Here is a 15742-nt window from a genome sequence, read left to right as displayed (position 1 = left end):
CTCGCCCTAGCGATCGCTCCTTGCCCTTACCTAACCAGGTTGTTATAGTCGTGATCAATTTTCAGCTTCAATTCTATATTAGATACAAATGGGGCTTGAACAAATAGTAAGAAAACAGCCCTTAATGCGGCAGACTAAATGAAATTGTTCTTAGTGGGTAATGGAGAAGTTGAACAATGCTAGTTCTTGTCTACGCGTTCATTATATCGTCTTGATGTCTCTCCACTTGATCAAATAACCATAATGACCGTGGACTATTGATTTTTCCTCAGAGCTACCAAAATTATTAGTGGCTTCCGAACAAAACCCAAGCGGGACCATTAAAATTTCGTATTTTGTCTTTCACATGGAGATATACCTAACTCTTGACATCTTCTAGCGTCTTTGAATGACCAAAGTTCATAATTTTGAATTTCTCCAGATAAAGTAACAACGAAGGTATAGAATATCCGTGAAGATCTATTTTTTTTTTTATTTGTTCCGAAAATATTCTTGAAGATCGTAAATTGTGTTATATGGTGTTTACCATTTGTTATTAGAAATGGGTTGATAATCTATTATGAGTTGGGCAATTCAAATGTCGGATTTTGCTAGTATAACAGTTTTTGAGCCACTCTTAAAGTAACACCCACAAATTCATAAAAGATTGGACCACACAACAATTTATAATTATTTATTATCATTTTTTGGTTTAAAATGGACTTTTATTTTCACTAGATTAAAGACTGTCGTTTAATCATTTATCTTTTGAAATTTGAAGAGCATTGATGGTCTTGAAGCTCGCAGCATTTGCTGAAAAATTAGAGTTCATACATTCACACCAGCATGAACTAGTGCTCACATTTTCTTCATCACTATCTTTGAAAGCACGAATGCATTTGTGGTGGGAATGTTCATAGGGAAATTACCAAAAAAATTCATAAACTTATTGTACGACAGTTAATTTAGTTCTCAACCTTACAATTATGCTAATTCAGTTCTAAACCTTTTAATAATTTGCCAGCGCAGTTTTTCCAACCAATTTTGGCCTAAAATCGCTGACGTGAACGCCTGCCATTATAAGTGGCATGATCGTTGCTGATATGGACAACCTTTACAATTGTTTTAAAAAAATTGAATGTCCAACTTTGGGCCGACGAGATTGCCGTTCAACCCCTCGCCTAGTCCAGGCAAGGGTGTTTGGCTCTCGTCTAGATCCAAATGAGGGCGAGGAAGCCCTTGCCCAGTGGTTATCGACATTCACTTGTGACCGGCGAGGGTGGTCGGCAACTAAAGTTGGAAAAGAAATCAAAAATACTAAAAAAAAATAAAAATTGCAAAAATTTCTCACGTCGCTTATGGTTGTGCTATATAGGATAGCCATAGTCCACATTAGCAATTCCCAGTCGATATTGGCCAAATGGGCTCTATTTTGGTAAATCCTTAAAAGGTTAAGAATAAAATTGATACAATTGAAATGTTTATGATTGAATTAGCATCGTACAATAAGTTTAGGAATTTTTTTTGGGTAATTTTCCCCAATTTCAAACACTTGCTGATTGAGAAAAATTGAGAGATTATTGTTTGAACTCATTCTATTAGGTCAAGTCAATTGCATTTCAAAAATAGCGAGTGACCCTCTATCTGGAACAAAACCCTCATTCTAACATCTCATTGCGATTGCACTATTACTAGTCTCATCCTTCACATTGGATCAATCCATTTTCCATATTATCCATTTAGTCATCTGTTTCTAATCCTGAAGACAGGTACTAGTAACACTCTCATCAAACTCATCGGAAATCTTATTTATATTCCATGGATATAAACTGCCGTGACAAACATGCACTAAAAAAACAGATACGGAAGTATTAAAATTACCAAAACACTAGCAAATTTAGAATTGTTTACGAGGTCATTAACAAGGTGGTGGTAGGCATGATACCATCACAATTAAGAAAGGCGCCATCAGAAATTAACTTCGCCAATAGATTTATGACCACTGCATTTTCTTATCTGACTTCCCCATGCTCTTCCTACTTTTTATTTATCTCATTTTCTCTATTTTATTTATGTTATTTTTCTCTTTTGATTCTTGCTACAAGCACACGTAGAAGTAGAACCATTCAACTTTTTTTTTGGCCTAGTTCTATCCTACCTTATTCTACTATACAAGCTACACTGTATGAGCTATGTGCCGTATGCAGGTTGCGAAACATGCTCCCTCCTCACGCATTCCCACTCTACTCTCCCCAAAGGTGAAGATTCGAACTCCCCACCTCTCTGGCCACTAGAGCAATCCCCCAGTGGTTGAACCATTCAACTTTGACCCGACCAAAGTTTTTTCAAAGTTGATTTTGTTCTTGGTTGGGACTTCGTTGACTAGTTGTACGGATTGGATAGGGTCGTACGGCGCTTCCTGTCAAAGATTGTGTATTTGGACATTCGACGCATTTGTATTCCCAAAGTCAACCCTCCTTTTGTCTTGATAAATTCTTGTGATCTTCGGATGGGATTGTTAGTCCTAGTCATTGTCATTCAATTATGGTGGTTGTGATTGTCCACTTTTTTTTTTTTTCCTCATTTGAGATCATGAAATCGAAGTTGAGATTGCTTTGATGACGAAGAAGGGTGGATTTTATTTGTAGTCGCCGTTATTTTACCGATTATATGATAATCTATATCCGTCTCTCTGTTAATAATTGATAAAAAGATCAATTGGACAATGACCAAAGTGAATCTCTATTTGTATGTCAATGCATAGTCTTTTTTATCCACATCGATGTATGCCTATGATCTCATGACATGTTGAACATGAGTCCATAGTTCACCCATAGATATTTTATTAATTGTAAATTTTATTTAAGAATGAAAATACCATAACTTTAACTAGAATTTTAATTCCTTCAACATAAGCATATTTGGCCATATCTTCCTCCAAATTCTTTTTCATTCATAAATATAGACAGAATGTTAAATTTTCACGAACTCAAACTGATAATTGGAGGAAGACTGCATGTATCTAGAGAGCATATAAATCCCATGCACAAGCAATTTTCGATACTTTTAACAAGTACAATTGGCTAAATTATCTGGAGTACAAATCATTTATCCCGATAGTCAAATGTTGAAGCCTAAAATTAATTGATAGGCATAGTTCATTATAAAAGGAAATTGCCGATACACCATTGAGTTGTTGAAACAGTGGAGGGATTCCATGACTTACTATTAACTAGTGTTTCCTCACGAAGCCCCTGGTCGAGCACAAGGAAAAATTGGAAAGTCAAGGTACTATAACTCGAACAAAACCGATTTAATAATCTCCTACTCGGATCGATGGCACAAATCTTTTGTAATATCTATTTAGAGTAGAAATTAATGGAAAATTAACTATGGTAAATGCCAATTAAACCTTGCATATGCGTTGAATAATTCAAGTAGCTCAAGAAATTGGCTATTGGATACGACACAACGTACACGCCGACTCAGTCTTTCATTAGCATATGAATGGGTGGACGCGTCCCTGTTACTAGTATCTTACGGTTTCAGCTTGCACGATGAAGCAATCTTTTGTGATACTTGCTGAGGAAGATGATGGAATTATCCTACCAAAATTGTTTAGTTAGCTTAAATTGGGTGACCTAATACACGTCTTATAGTACCTTAAAGTCATAGTATATCCAATATAATATCCGCCTTTTGCAAATCATTATAACGATAGGCGCATGAACTATTTACAAATACTAATGCGTGGGTCTCGTTAAATATCGCCCTCGGGGCACTTATTGAGTATACTTAATGAGGAAAGATTTTGATTATTTCAAATTCATTAATTATACAAAATAAGAAAAAAAGATGATGCGTGAAAATTACATTTTTTTCTTTAATTGGGTGTTATAATTTATAAGGCACTTGTTAACAAAATCCATAGATCTGCGCTTGTGAAAATGCTTAAACTTTGCGCCCCAAGAAGCGTGAGGTGCTAAATTCCCAGTCGACACAAACTTTTGGGGTCAAGCCATAAAGAAGTAATTGTTATTGTATTCAATTTCTCCTAGTCCCTACATGAATGGCCTGCTTATTGATTAAGTCCAGGGTTATTTGGTAAAAAAACCAAATTACTAGCAAAGATTATGATTTAATTTTAAAACGCCCCTTTTAAAACAATAAGACTGTGCATTGAAAATGGGAAAGTTTTTTTTGTATAATAATTTAATCAGGAGACTAGTTGGTTAATTTATTTTTAAGAAGAAGACTAAACTTGGAGATTACTTATTTGACCAAGGCATCAGATCATTTGATTAGTATTCTCCGAGTGATTAACATGTATGATCATTTAGGAACAAAGAATTGGCCCGGTCTGACCTTTCTTTTATGGACTCGAGATTCGAGACCGGCCGGAGAGCTCAAAATCCATTGATCTGTTAATTATATAGAAGACTTACTGAAATAGATATTTTAATTGCTTAATTGCCTGGTTGCATCCAAAAGCATATCATGCATGTTTTGGAAATCTTCACAATGATTTTAGGGCAAATTACCGCGACGTGACTCTTATTTCGGCTAAATTACGGCGAAACTTGTATTTTTTAGGAAAGAATACACTGGTTTTTATACAAATAAATAGACTCGGACCTTTTTCTTATTTTAGTTATTTAAAGCTATTATTAAATGAATCTGCGACTCTACTCCAAGTAAATTAGGTGCTCGGCTAAGTAGCACCAACACCGACATGCGACACGACACGACCACACTCTATTTCTAAAAAAATAGAGAATTTCAATACGTTGGGCCACGTTATATATTAAATGTATATTTTTACATATACATGTTAAATTATTATATATACGTGTATATAAATATTAGTGGTGAGTTTCTTCTTTTCCTACTAGGGATTCACGATTAGAATTTTCTGGGGCTGGCTAGGTATATTCATTTTGGAGTGGTTGGGTATATGACTTAAGTATTTATATTTTTGATAAATTTACATTTTGACACCTAATTTATTGAAAATATTCAAAGTTGACCTTGTGCGTGTTGGAATAGCGTGTTGGTGCCCGATACGAGCCCGACACGACATGGAGGCCTTCGGAGAGTGTCCGCGCTTCCTAGATGCTCGGTCAGTCCAAAGTACACCATTTATTTGCCAATCCAAAATATCATTTGCATAGTCATTTACTTCTAGCTAATTAAGACCTTAACTTTTGAAATAACGCGTTAACTTCATAAATGAATCTAAATTGGAGCAGCCACTTAGGAATTACCAGAACTGGAGTATCAACGTTATTATAAAAGTTAAATTATACAACGCTGAAGAGAGAAATATGAAACTTGTACATTTCAATAAATTTTGAATAAGACTACATGAGCCCATTTATAGGCTTTATTAGATAGCTATATAAGATAACATATCAGTCAAGATATGTGCATAATCTTGAGAGATACGGATAATCAACATAATTATCAAAATCTCTTTAACATAAGAAATTATTCTATAGAATCTCTAATTATAGTTAACATCCCCCCTCAAACTCAAGGTGACTAAGTTGGCTTGAGTTTGAAATCAAGTGCAATAGTGCCACGAAAACTTGTTTCTATATGAAATCAGCATGCAACAACAGCCTTGGTGGATTTATGGTGAGTCGGCGTATGAGACAGCGTTCAACGATTGTTCGTGGTGAAACTTCCAAATCTAGCTGGTCCGAGAGAAACAAATCTGATGGTGGTATTAGCTTCTCGAATGACCTGTGAAAAGTCGAGTATTGGAGGGAAAACAACAAGTGGCCGATGCGGCTAGCTTGTGATACAATAACTGAGCGACGCAACCTATACGACTAGCTTGAAAAAGAGTTACTGAGCGATGTGGCCTATACGGTTGGTATCAAAAGAAAACCACTTCCGTGATAAAGGCTTGAATTGGTGACGCGTCATCGACGTCGTAACAAGATCACCGCCGTGCTTACTCAAATAGAAATAAGACACTCAGGGGCACCGTTGAGGGATGTGATACGATTTATTTTGCTACAAAGATAGAGGGGTGCAAGGGGTGCACTGAGATTTATTTTGCAACGATAATAGAGGACGATGATAGAGGGGTGCATGGGGTGCACTGGGTGCAAAGTGCACCAGGTGCATGGGGTGCATCGAATGCGAAATAAACCCACTGCGCTAGATTTCCGCAGAATCGGTAGCTCCGATACCAAGTTAAATTATACAATGTGGAAGAGAGAAATATGGAACTTGTACATTTCAATATATTTTGTATAAGAATACATGAGCCTATTTATAAGCTTTAAAGATAACATATCAGTCAAGATATACACATAACTTGAAGGATACGGACAATCAATATAATTATCAAAATCTCTCTAACATAAGAAATTATTTTACAGAATCCCTAATTATCGTTAACAATAAGCAATAAAAGTCACACATGATTTTTGTCCTTTTGTTTTTTTTTTTTTAGCTCAAATTGATTTTCTTGGCAGCTGAAGTTGGAAAATAAAAATTCATTTCGTCAGTTAAAGAGGTCACGATCACAAATTAACAACTATTTCCCCCGCTTGTGGTCATTTCGCCCCGCACGAGCTCCTCGGTATTGCGATTGCTTCAAATTTTCGTCTGCATCTTCTTGATTGGAGTTGAACGGGTCAACGCATCAGGCCTATTCAAACATCTACTTCAGAATCCAAAACTCGGTTGACTTTTTCGTTCCTCGTTTATTTTTGCAATTGTAGAATACTATAAATCTCTCCATCAGGAACTGTTCCTAACCAGATAAGACATGACCACAAACAGCTAGCCCTCCATTTTTTTTTTTGGTAAGGAGCTAGCCCTCCATTTTAATATCTATATTTCAGACTTTGCCGCCACATTAATGACAGTTTATACGCAATGCCAGATCAGATTGCTTATTCAACTAAAACAACTAATTATTTAGTGCATTATCATTATACAATTACTTAGAGAGAAAGTCTCTAAGAGCGCGATAGGTTAATTCTTTATTAACCGGAAAATGAAAGGGCAGCGAAGTGCCGTCGAATCACACGAAGTGTACTTGGATGCCGGTGGCTGCAGTTGTCATTGCCCTAGATAGACCTCATTGGACTTTAGCAGTAGCCTCCAAGCCGCCAAAAATTTACATACATTAGATATGATGGAAATGTAAATCAGGCAAGAGAAACAAAAAAAAGAAAAGGAGGATTAGACGAGGATTAGTGTGGGGTATGACCTACGTTGACATGAACTGAATTGTCGGATTCACAGCAAATTAGGTTGTCTCAATTGCAAGCAATTAGCATTTATAGATTGGTCCTATCGATTTGATTTTACTGCACGTTGTTGCCTACAAAAGGTTTTCTCGTACCTAGGTTTCGTGTCCTAGATGTTCTGAAGTGACTTCCAATTATTATTATTTTTAGAATAAGATGCTTTAACAACTAATAAGGTTAGGTCATTCATGACTTCATCCCTCCAACTTCTCTTTGGATGAGAAATCTCATTATATTATTTGGAAGTCGATATAGTAACTCCATCACTAGCTATCAAGATTGTTACTTCATCGAAGTACTTGGGTCACTTCACTTGTCACCAAATCGATGAAATTACATATAAAAAGTCCATCTTCCTACACTATCAATAGCCATATCCTAGCATATGAAATAAGTGGATTGGAATATTAGAAATCGCACAACATGAAAAGAAAATAAAAGAGACAATCATGGCCCCATCAAAAAATGAAGAAGTTTCGGCATGAACAGGGTGCATACATCTTTTATACATCGAAATCGTTATGTCTGATGAATTCTATGTCAGAATCTTAAAAGACATGTTATTTTCGTTGGTAGAAATGACTTCAAGGTGCATTCCGGAAAAGTAAAACTTTGGATCGAAGAGTAGCAAAGGGTCCCCTAGACCGTGGATTTTTTTACCATTTCTTGATCCTTCCGTGGTCCACATAAACTCTCTCATTTATTCATTTTCTTTCATAGAAGTGAAATGCTTTAAAAAGGCAAAAGTGCCCCAACCCCCCCCCACCACAAAAAAAAAAAAAAATGAAAATCTGAAAATTTGCTACAAATCTTTAGAGATGAGGGTTTTTCCCCGGTTCTCAACACTTTTTATTTAGTCTGCTGGTAACTGTATTTTAGAGCAACGCGTATTTACACCACCGAATCTCCGATCACAAGAGTCCATCGTACGAATGAGACGTTTGGTCCAAAACAGGATCAGCATCGATTAACATGTGCCAGCTGAAGTCTTCATCGTCCCAAAAACTCAAATTGTCGTTGCTGTTGTTATATTCGCCGAAATCGCCATGAGGCCAGTCCATGATCGGCAACTGCAGGTGCTCGAATATGTTGCTCTCCTCCCACGAAGATGATGGTGAAGTTGAGTACGAAGAAGCCGACGAAGAAGAAGAAGAAGGGACTAAGATCTGAGATGGGTCAATGAGTGGGACATCGTCTGAGCAGAGGAAGCTGTTGATGGCCTCCATTGCATCATCGAATGTGCTTCTTTCTTCTTCTTCTTCTTCTTTAGACCCTGTCGAGGCCGGTGGCGACTCGAGATCGACCTTGTTGTGATCTGTCTGGGACGAAGCATCTATGGTGGATGACGATAAGGTTGGTTCTTGATCAGTCGATTCATGGTGATGGGTCTGGGTTGTTTGCGGGGGTTGTTGATCGGTTGTGTTGCCGGCGACTAATGGCTTGTGAGTGAGAGGATCGATGCCCATCTTCTTGAGCTTCTTCTTGATGTGGGTGTTCCAGTGATTCTTGATCTCGTTGTCTGTTCTTCCCGGGAGGTGAGATGCTATTTTCGACCATCTGTCATGAGTCATGACACAGCCAGATTTGACCCACGAACATTAGTTTACAAAATAGCCGTACTTTCAAAATTATTGCAACTTTATTTTTCTCGAATAAACATGATGGAAGAAAGGAAAAAGTCAATTAGCACTGTTTTACATTGTCGTTTTTTAGCTCTACTAAATTGATTATTTCAAAGATGTCGTTACATGGGACAATAAATAAAATATTAGAAGACTTTATTTGAGCATTTGCCTTGGAAAAGAGAGTGATAATTTATATCCTAATCGAGCTCCGGGTAACCTCATTGGATCATATTCATGATTGAACGAGAAAATAGTATTACGTGCACCATAAATATGTATATCTATATTTCAAAAGTATCGAAACCATTTGATGTGGTGATTCCATCGGGGCCTAATTGCAGGTCCAGATGTAAGCCGGACTGCATACGATACATTTTTGCAATTCAACCAAGTGATGATATTTAGAGAAAAAGAGAAGCAGTAATAATTTGAGAGAGAGAGAGAGGGAGAGATTTATGTGAAAAAGAAGAGGAAGCATGGCATGGGAAAGAGGAGAGAAAAGCGAAGGCAATGATGATGACCTGTTGCCCAGTTGCGCATGGAGATCAATGACCATCTTCTCTTCATACTCGGACAAAAGCCCTCTCTTCAAGTCTGGCCTCAGGTAATTGGTCCACCTCAGCCTGCAACTCTTGCCACACCTCAGCAGTCCTGCAAAATATTCCCCCCATCATCACCACGACAACATCCCATGTTCTCTCATTGCTGTCCAACCAGTGATGCATTACAACCAATTTGGATTTCACAAATGTCCATTTTGATTCTCTCTTTTACTGAATTATGCAACAAACCGAAACAAACGAACACTTGGCTTTGAGTTTGAAAACGAAGAAAATCTGAGGGAGTGAAAGCTTCAGCCAACATGAAGAGAGGGTGATTAGATTGCGATGCATGGTTAGGGAGAGAGGGAGAGACCAGCAAGCTTGGGAACAGCCCGCCAACAGCATTGGCCATGGGTGAGGATGAAGTTGATGAGCTTCTTGTCCTCCTCAGCTGTCCATGGCCCTTTCTTCAATCCCACTTTGTCACAGCACGGTTGTCTTCCCATTCTTTGGCTCTCCCTTTCTCTCTCTCCGATCACCCACCAAGAACCAAAAACAAGAAAACAAGAGACAAAGCTCTATTCTCTCACCAACCCCTCCTCACCACACCCTTTTGTTTCTATGCAACTCCAAGCAATACTTGAAAAACTAAGGCCACCAAGCAAACACCCTCAGAGAGATTCCAGAGAGGGAGAGAGAGAGAGGGTACAGCACAGCACAACTGGATAGAATACACGGGGGCACCAAACCCTTTATATACAAAAAAAATTCAAACTCACTCTCTCTAGATGGACACGGCTTGGTGCTCATCATTATTCATTTTCTATTTTTGCGAGTGGAAGTGCGTAATTCTGACTTTGGGGGACTTGTCACTAACACCCAGCAAGGGGGACGCGTAAGGAGAGAGCTCTCGCGCGACGTCCTCTTCAGACAGCGCCACCTCACCCCATTCTTTGCTGTAGTTTCAAGGGTGCGCCTGTGTGTCCGAGAAGCTCATTCCCTTCCATTCCATTCACCCCATTTTTTTTTTTTTTTTTATGTTTCGTGCATTGAAACATCGTGGATCATTCTTTAATCATTTATTTCGTTGAGATAGCAATGCCAAAGTTTACAAAAGAGCATAATTCCTAGTAGTGAGCTCATCCATACTTTCTTGATACATAAAGATGTTCTGTGTATACCTCCTTTCGGGGAAATTATCCCAAAAAATCTTAAACCTATTGCACTTTTGTCAATTCAATCATAAACTTTTTAGTTGTGTTAATTGAGTCCTAAACCTTTTTACGTTTTGCTAATTGAGTTCATCCGGCCAATTTGAATTGAAAATTGCTGGCATGGTGGACGCTAGTGGCACGGCCGACATTGACGTTGACAATTTTTAATAATATTTCAATATGTTTTTTTTTTTTGAAGTTTAAATTTAATCTAAACTTTACTTTCTTTGTTTTTTTGATAACTGTGGTTGGCAAGGGTGTCATGGCCCTCACAGGCGAGGGAGTAAGGCTCTCGCCTAGATCCAGGTGACAGCACCCTCGCCCGTGTCCGGCAAGGACCTCGACGCTCTCACCTTGTTTGGGCAAGGGCCATGATGTCCTTGCCCGCCACAACTGTAAAATAATTCCTATCACATTGCAATAGCAATGCTATTCATTTCAAGACAACTGGGTGAATAACTTATTCATCTACAGTGGCATTCGATCTACTTGAGGGCTGTGATGTCATGATATTCCTCTTCACTTAAATTGGTTGAGTTTGGCCTTTACTTTGACTTCAGCCATATTTTGCGAGTCCTCAAATTCTACGGAATTCGGTGGACTGGCGGAGAGATTACAAGGAAATTAGTAAAGCCGTCGAGGGTTGATTAGAAATTTGGGTAACTTAACACGAGTGACACTGTTTGCAATATATAGGAGAAATTGTTCAATCGGTCATAAATTCATTGTAGGGATGATAATTCAGTCATTAACTTTTCAATTTTGCTGATTTATTCCTAAACCATCTTGCGAAATTTCAATGTAATCCCTCCAGCCAACTCTCAGCTGAATCAATGATATGACGGTATGCCACGCAGGACGGCCGACGATGATTGGATCAGCAGGTAAGTGATTTTCAACAAAAATTCACCGGAAGGACTACATATGACTAAAGTGGATTGACATCTATACAATAAGTTTAGGACTGATAGGGTAATTCCTAATTCGTGGCACATTGAGATAATTTATTAGATTGAGGAAGTCAATTGAGGAAAATAAAGAACAAGCAGGAAAATGGAGACAAATTCCAAACATTAAGAGCCAAAGCGTAGTTACTCATTGGTACAGAGATCGTAATCTCCACTCATTTATAGCGACTATATGCGGTTGAAGACAAAATCGGACAGCTGGTGTGGTCCGAAAACATTCTCAGCTCGTCATAAAGACCGAAGTCCGCCCGCAAAATGTCAATGATACGGATCAATGGCATACAACGCCAAAAGAAAAATTCAAACTTGTTTTGGTTTACATGCAAGTTCAACCGGTCAATATTCTTGATTTGCCTATTAAATTAGGATTTTGTTAAAGAATATAACCAGACACTTGTTAAGAAATCAAATTAGAAAACATTGCAATTGGGAAAGGCACTAAAAATATATTAAACCCATTGCATTGTTACCAATTCAGTCCTAAATATTTTAATTGGATTAATTTAGTGGTAAATCTATTGTATGGGTACCAATTGAGTCTATCCAGCCAATTTTGACTAACGTGGACGTCGCTATCTTATATGACAAGACCGATGTTGACGTGAACATATTTTTAATAATATTAAGATTTCTTTGAATTCTTATTCTTTTTGTTTTTCTCTTTTTTCTTTTGTTTACTTTTTTTTCTGGCCTAAGGGCGGGCGAGGGCCGCCAGCCAACCCTTGTTGGCCACAGGTGAGGGCATCCCGACCCTCGCCCAATCGGGGCGTCGCAGCCTCACCCAGATTAGGTGAGGGACTTGCGGCCCTTGCCGGCCGTCAATGAAAAAAGAGAGTAAAGAACATAAAGAAAACAAAAATAAAAAAATAAAACATAAATTCAAAAATCATTAAACTACCAACGTCAATGCTGACCGTACTACGTAGGACAACTAGCGTTTACGTCAGCAATTTCTAGCAAAAATTGGCCGGATGAACTCAATTGATACTAATGCAAAAAGTTTTATGACTGAATTGGTCCAATTAAAAGGTTTATAACTCAATTGGTACTAGTACAATAAGTTTAGGACTTTTTTCTACTTTCCGTTTGGTATTTTTCGTGAATCAAACAGAGCATGAAAATCGCAATGGGGAAAAGTTCAAAAAAAAAAAATTCCTAAACTTATTGTACTAGTACCAATTCAATCATAAATCTTTTAATTAGTCCAATTTAGTCTTAAACCTTTTTGTATTGGTACCAATTGATTCTATCCGACCAATTTTGATTACAAATCATTGGCATGGACGTTTGCCATCCTACGAGGCATGGTTGGTGTTGATGTGAACATTTTTACAACATTTTAAAATATATTTGAATTATTTTTATAATTTTTTGGTCTATTTATTTTTTTGAATTATTTTTCTTTCTTTACTTTATTTTTATCAGGGTAAGCAAGAGCTATCGGCCGACCCTCACAAGGGCCAGGTGAGGGCCGCGACACCCTTGCCCAAATTAGGGGAGGCTGTGATGCCCCGATCGGGCGAGGGTTGGTCGGTGGCCCTTGCTGGCCCTCAACCAAAAAAATGTGCGTAAAAGAAAAAGAACCAACAAATTATAGAAAAATAAAAATATTAAGAAATGTTCATGTCAGCATCGTTCGTGGCACGTAACATGACCGATGTCCACCTAAGCAATTTCAGGCCAAAATGGGTCATGATAAACTTAATTTGTACCTTGGAAAAAAAAAAGACTCAATTTGTACCAATGCAATAGGTTTAAGACTAAATTGATGAAATTAAAAGGTTTACGACTGAATTGGCATCGGTGTAAAATGTTTCGAATTTTTTTGGTACTTTTCCCTCATAATGACAGCTGGTGCTAGCTATTTAATACTCGTTTAGGATACATAAATTCTGCTAGAGTTTTTCGGTGTTTCATAAATCGGGTTGGATATAGATTAATATTATAGGGTGGCCCATGCCCTAAGGAGAGCTAAAGTTCATGTTCATTAGCACACCTAGTTAACTAGGGACAATTGTCTCCGACCAAAAAAAAAAATTAGGGACAATTGTCTAAAAATTTATAAATTTATTGTTTGACGGCCAATTTATTTCCAAATCTTTTAATTGTACTAATTTAGTTCATACCTTTTAATGATTTACTAATGTAGTTATTTCAATCAATTTTGACTAAAAATCGCTGACGTAAACACTAGATGTCCTACATTGCACGGCCGTCACCGATATGGAAAAATTATAAATGTTCCATTAATTTATTTTATGTTAATTCGTTATCCTTTTTTCTTTTACACTGTTAAGGGCCGACCAGGGGTTGCCGACCACCGTCCAAGGCCCGAAGACTCTCACCCGCCCTTACCAATAAGAAGCGATAAATAAATTAAATACAAGTAGGTATAGTAGAGTGCTATTTCTGATCTCGGCATGTGTGTGAACAACCAGTTTTCTCTGCAAGTACTTTTAGCGAGGCTATTGCCATGTCAAATCATTCAATACATTCATCGCCAAAAGAAAGAAGCAACTTCCTGTAAGCGCGGGTTTCGACCATCAGACATGGCCAAATGGAACTGGGAGCTTGAAACCGGCCAGTTGATTGGGCCCATGGTTCCGACCCGGAACCAGAACCGGCCCGAAACAGCCGGTTCGAACCCTTTTTTTTTTTTTAATGGGGAGGTCTGGGGAGAAAGAGCCGTTGGGCTCGGGAACCGGCGGTTCCACCTTTTCTAGGAACCGGAACAAGCGGTTCGGACGAATCGGCCACGTCTACATTAGACGATCTCAAAGATAATGTCCTAGTCACACCATCAGTCATCCGAAGTGACAAAGCACTGATGTGGAGCACGGCGAGTCGTCGGTGGGAAAACAATCTCACCCCCGATTCCCTCTTCTTTCGTAGAAAGCAAAACACTGGTTCGACCAAGTCGTTGTGATTTGCCCCATGGTGGTCCATAGATTTGTGTTGAGATGGAGAAGATTAGGGTTTCGGAGATTCACATCAATTGGCGACTCAAGTTTTGCTTTTGCGTCTGCTGCTTATAATCTAGGCTCTAGAAGAACTTCACTTTCTTTCTCCAACTTGTATCTGGTGTCTCTTGTTTTCTGTCTTTCTTCGAGGAATAATCTATCGTTCTGGAAAGCCACACCCAGAGACTACGATGGTTTCTGGATTTGTATAATAGTCATGAGGGATTAATATATCTGCTACATAGCTTTAACTTTGACCAGCTCAAAGAAGTCGACTCCGGCAAAATCTTGTTTGTGTTTCTTTTTCACTTTTTTTGGGTACATGCACCGTCGGTGGAGACTCTCTCCCCCCTTCTTCTTCTTCTTCTTTTTTAATAACACAATCATAATTAATTAACGATGAAATATCCCGCATCATTTAATTACGATCGTTGTTGAAATATCTCGCATCCTTTGATTACGAGATTTGAATGTTCTGTGTATGCATGTGATTGTGGTCTCTCTTCACATATTAGTCAACTTTTCTAACAATCACAAGTCTATACGCGAAGCCAGTTGACTCTTTATACGTGTCAGGAGATCAACGGTGCTGGTGCAAAAATGACTTTCTCGCCAACGATAAAGCGTTTGGCTCCCGAAGGAACACAAGCTCGGTGGCTCTCGTCAAACAGGGATTTGAGTGTCACGAAACTAAAAATCACACGTTTTGCTGTCAAACAGTGATCGAGTGTCGCGTGCAAAAGTTGTTCTTGTTGTCCTATATCGATTGTGAATAGGTCATGCATGCTCTTTATGTTCATGTGGTCTTCCTCCACCTATTAGTTTAAACTTTTGAGTTAGATTTTCTAGCATCACGAAATCAAAATCACTCGCCAGGCGTCACATAAAAAAAAAAAGTACGTAGATATGCTTAATATATAAACCGAAAGTTTCTTATGCACGAGATTAGGCGATGAGTTTGTTAGCTTCCGTTTTCCATATTTGGGTAGGGCGGCAGCGACCCTGGTAAAGTGGAGCTCTTGCATGGACATGAAATTTTTTTTCTCGATCCCGCGTGAAGAACAGCTGCCATGCACTATGTGCTGTTGAGAATTCGCACAAAATTGACCACCACCATCGTTCAACTATCATTTTCCGCATCAATCCAATAGAGAAAGATTTTAAAGATGCTTGGAATTGAAGA

The 15742-nt window shown here is 38.3% G+C and overlaps 1 protein-coding gene across 1 annotated transcript; it reads right to left on the bottom strand.

Annotated features, from left to right (window-relative positions):
- Window positions 1-7930: 7930 nt before the first annotated feature.
- On the bottom strand, window positions 7931-10114 carry LOC115735337 (transcription factor MYB20-like). Its single transcript, XM_030666547.2, has 3 exons — window positions 9791-10114; window positions 9397-9526; window positions 7931-8807 (listed from the first exon to the last, which is right to left on the bottom strand). Exons 1-3 carry the CDS (start codon window positions 9921-9923, stop codon window positions 8162-8164), a joined length of 909 nt encoding a protein of 302 aa, XP_030522407.1. The 5' UTR covers window positions 9924-10114; the 3' UTR covers window positions 7931-8161.
- Between the last annotated feature and the right edge of the window lie 5628 nt (window positions 10115-15742).

Source organism: Rhodamnia argentea, chromosome 2 (genome assembly GCF_020921035.1).
Source record: "Rhodamnia argentea isolate NSW1041297 chromosome 2, ASM2092103v1, whole genome shotgun sequence".
Lineage (NCBI taxonomy): Eukaryota > Viridiplantae > Streptophyta > Magnoliopsida > Myrtales > Myrtaceae > Rhodamnia > Rhodamnia argentea.
Note: the sequence above shows the minus strand (reverse complement) of the source record. Positions and strands in the feature narration are given on the sequence as shown.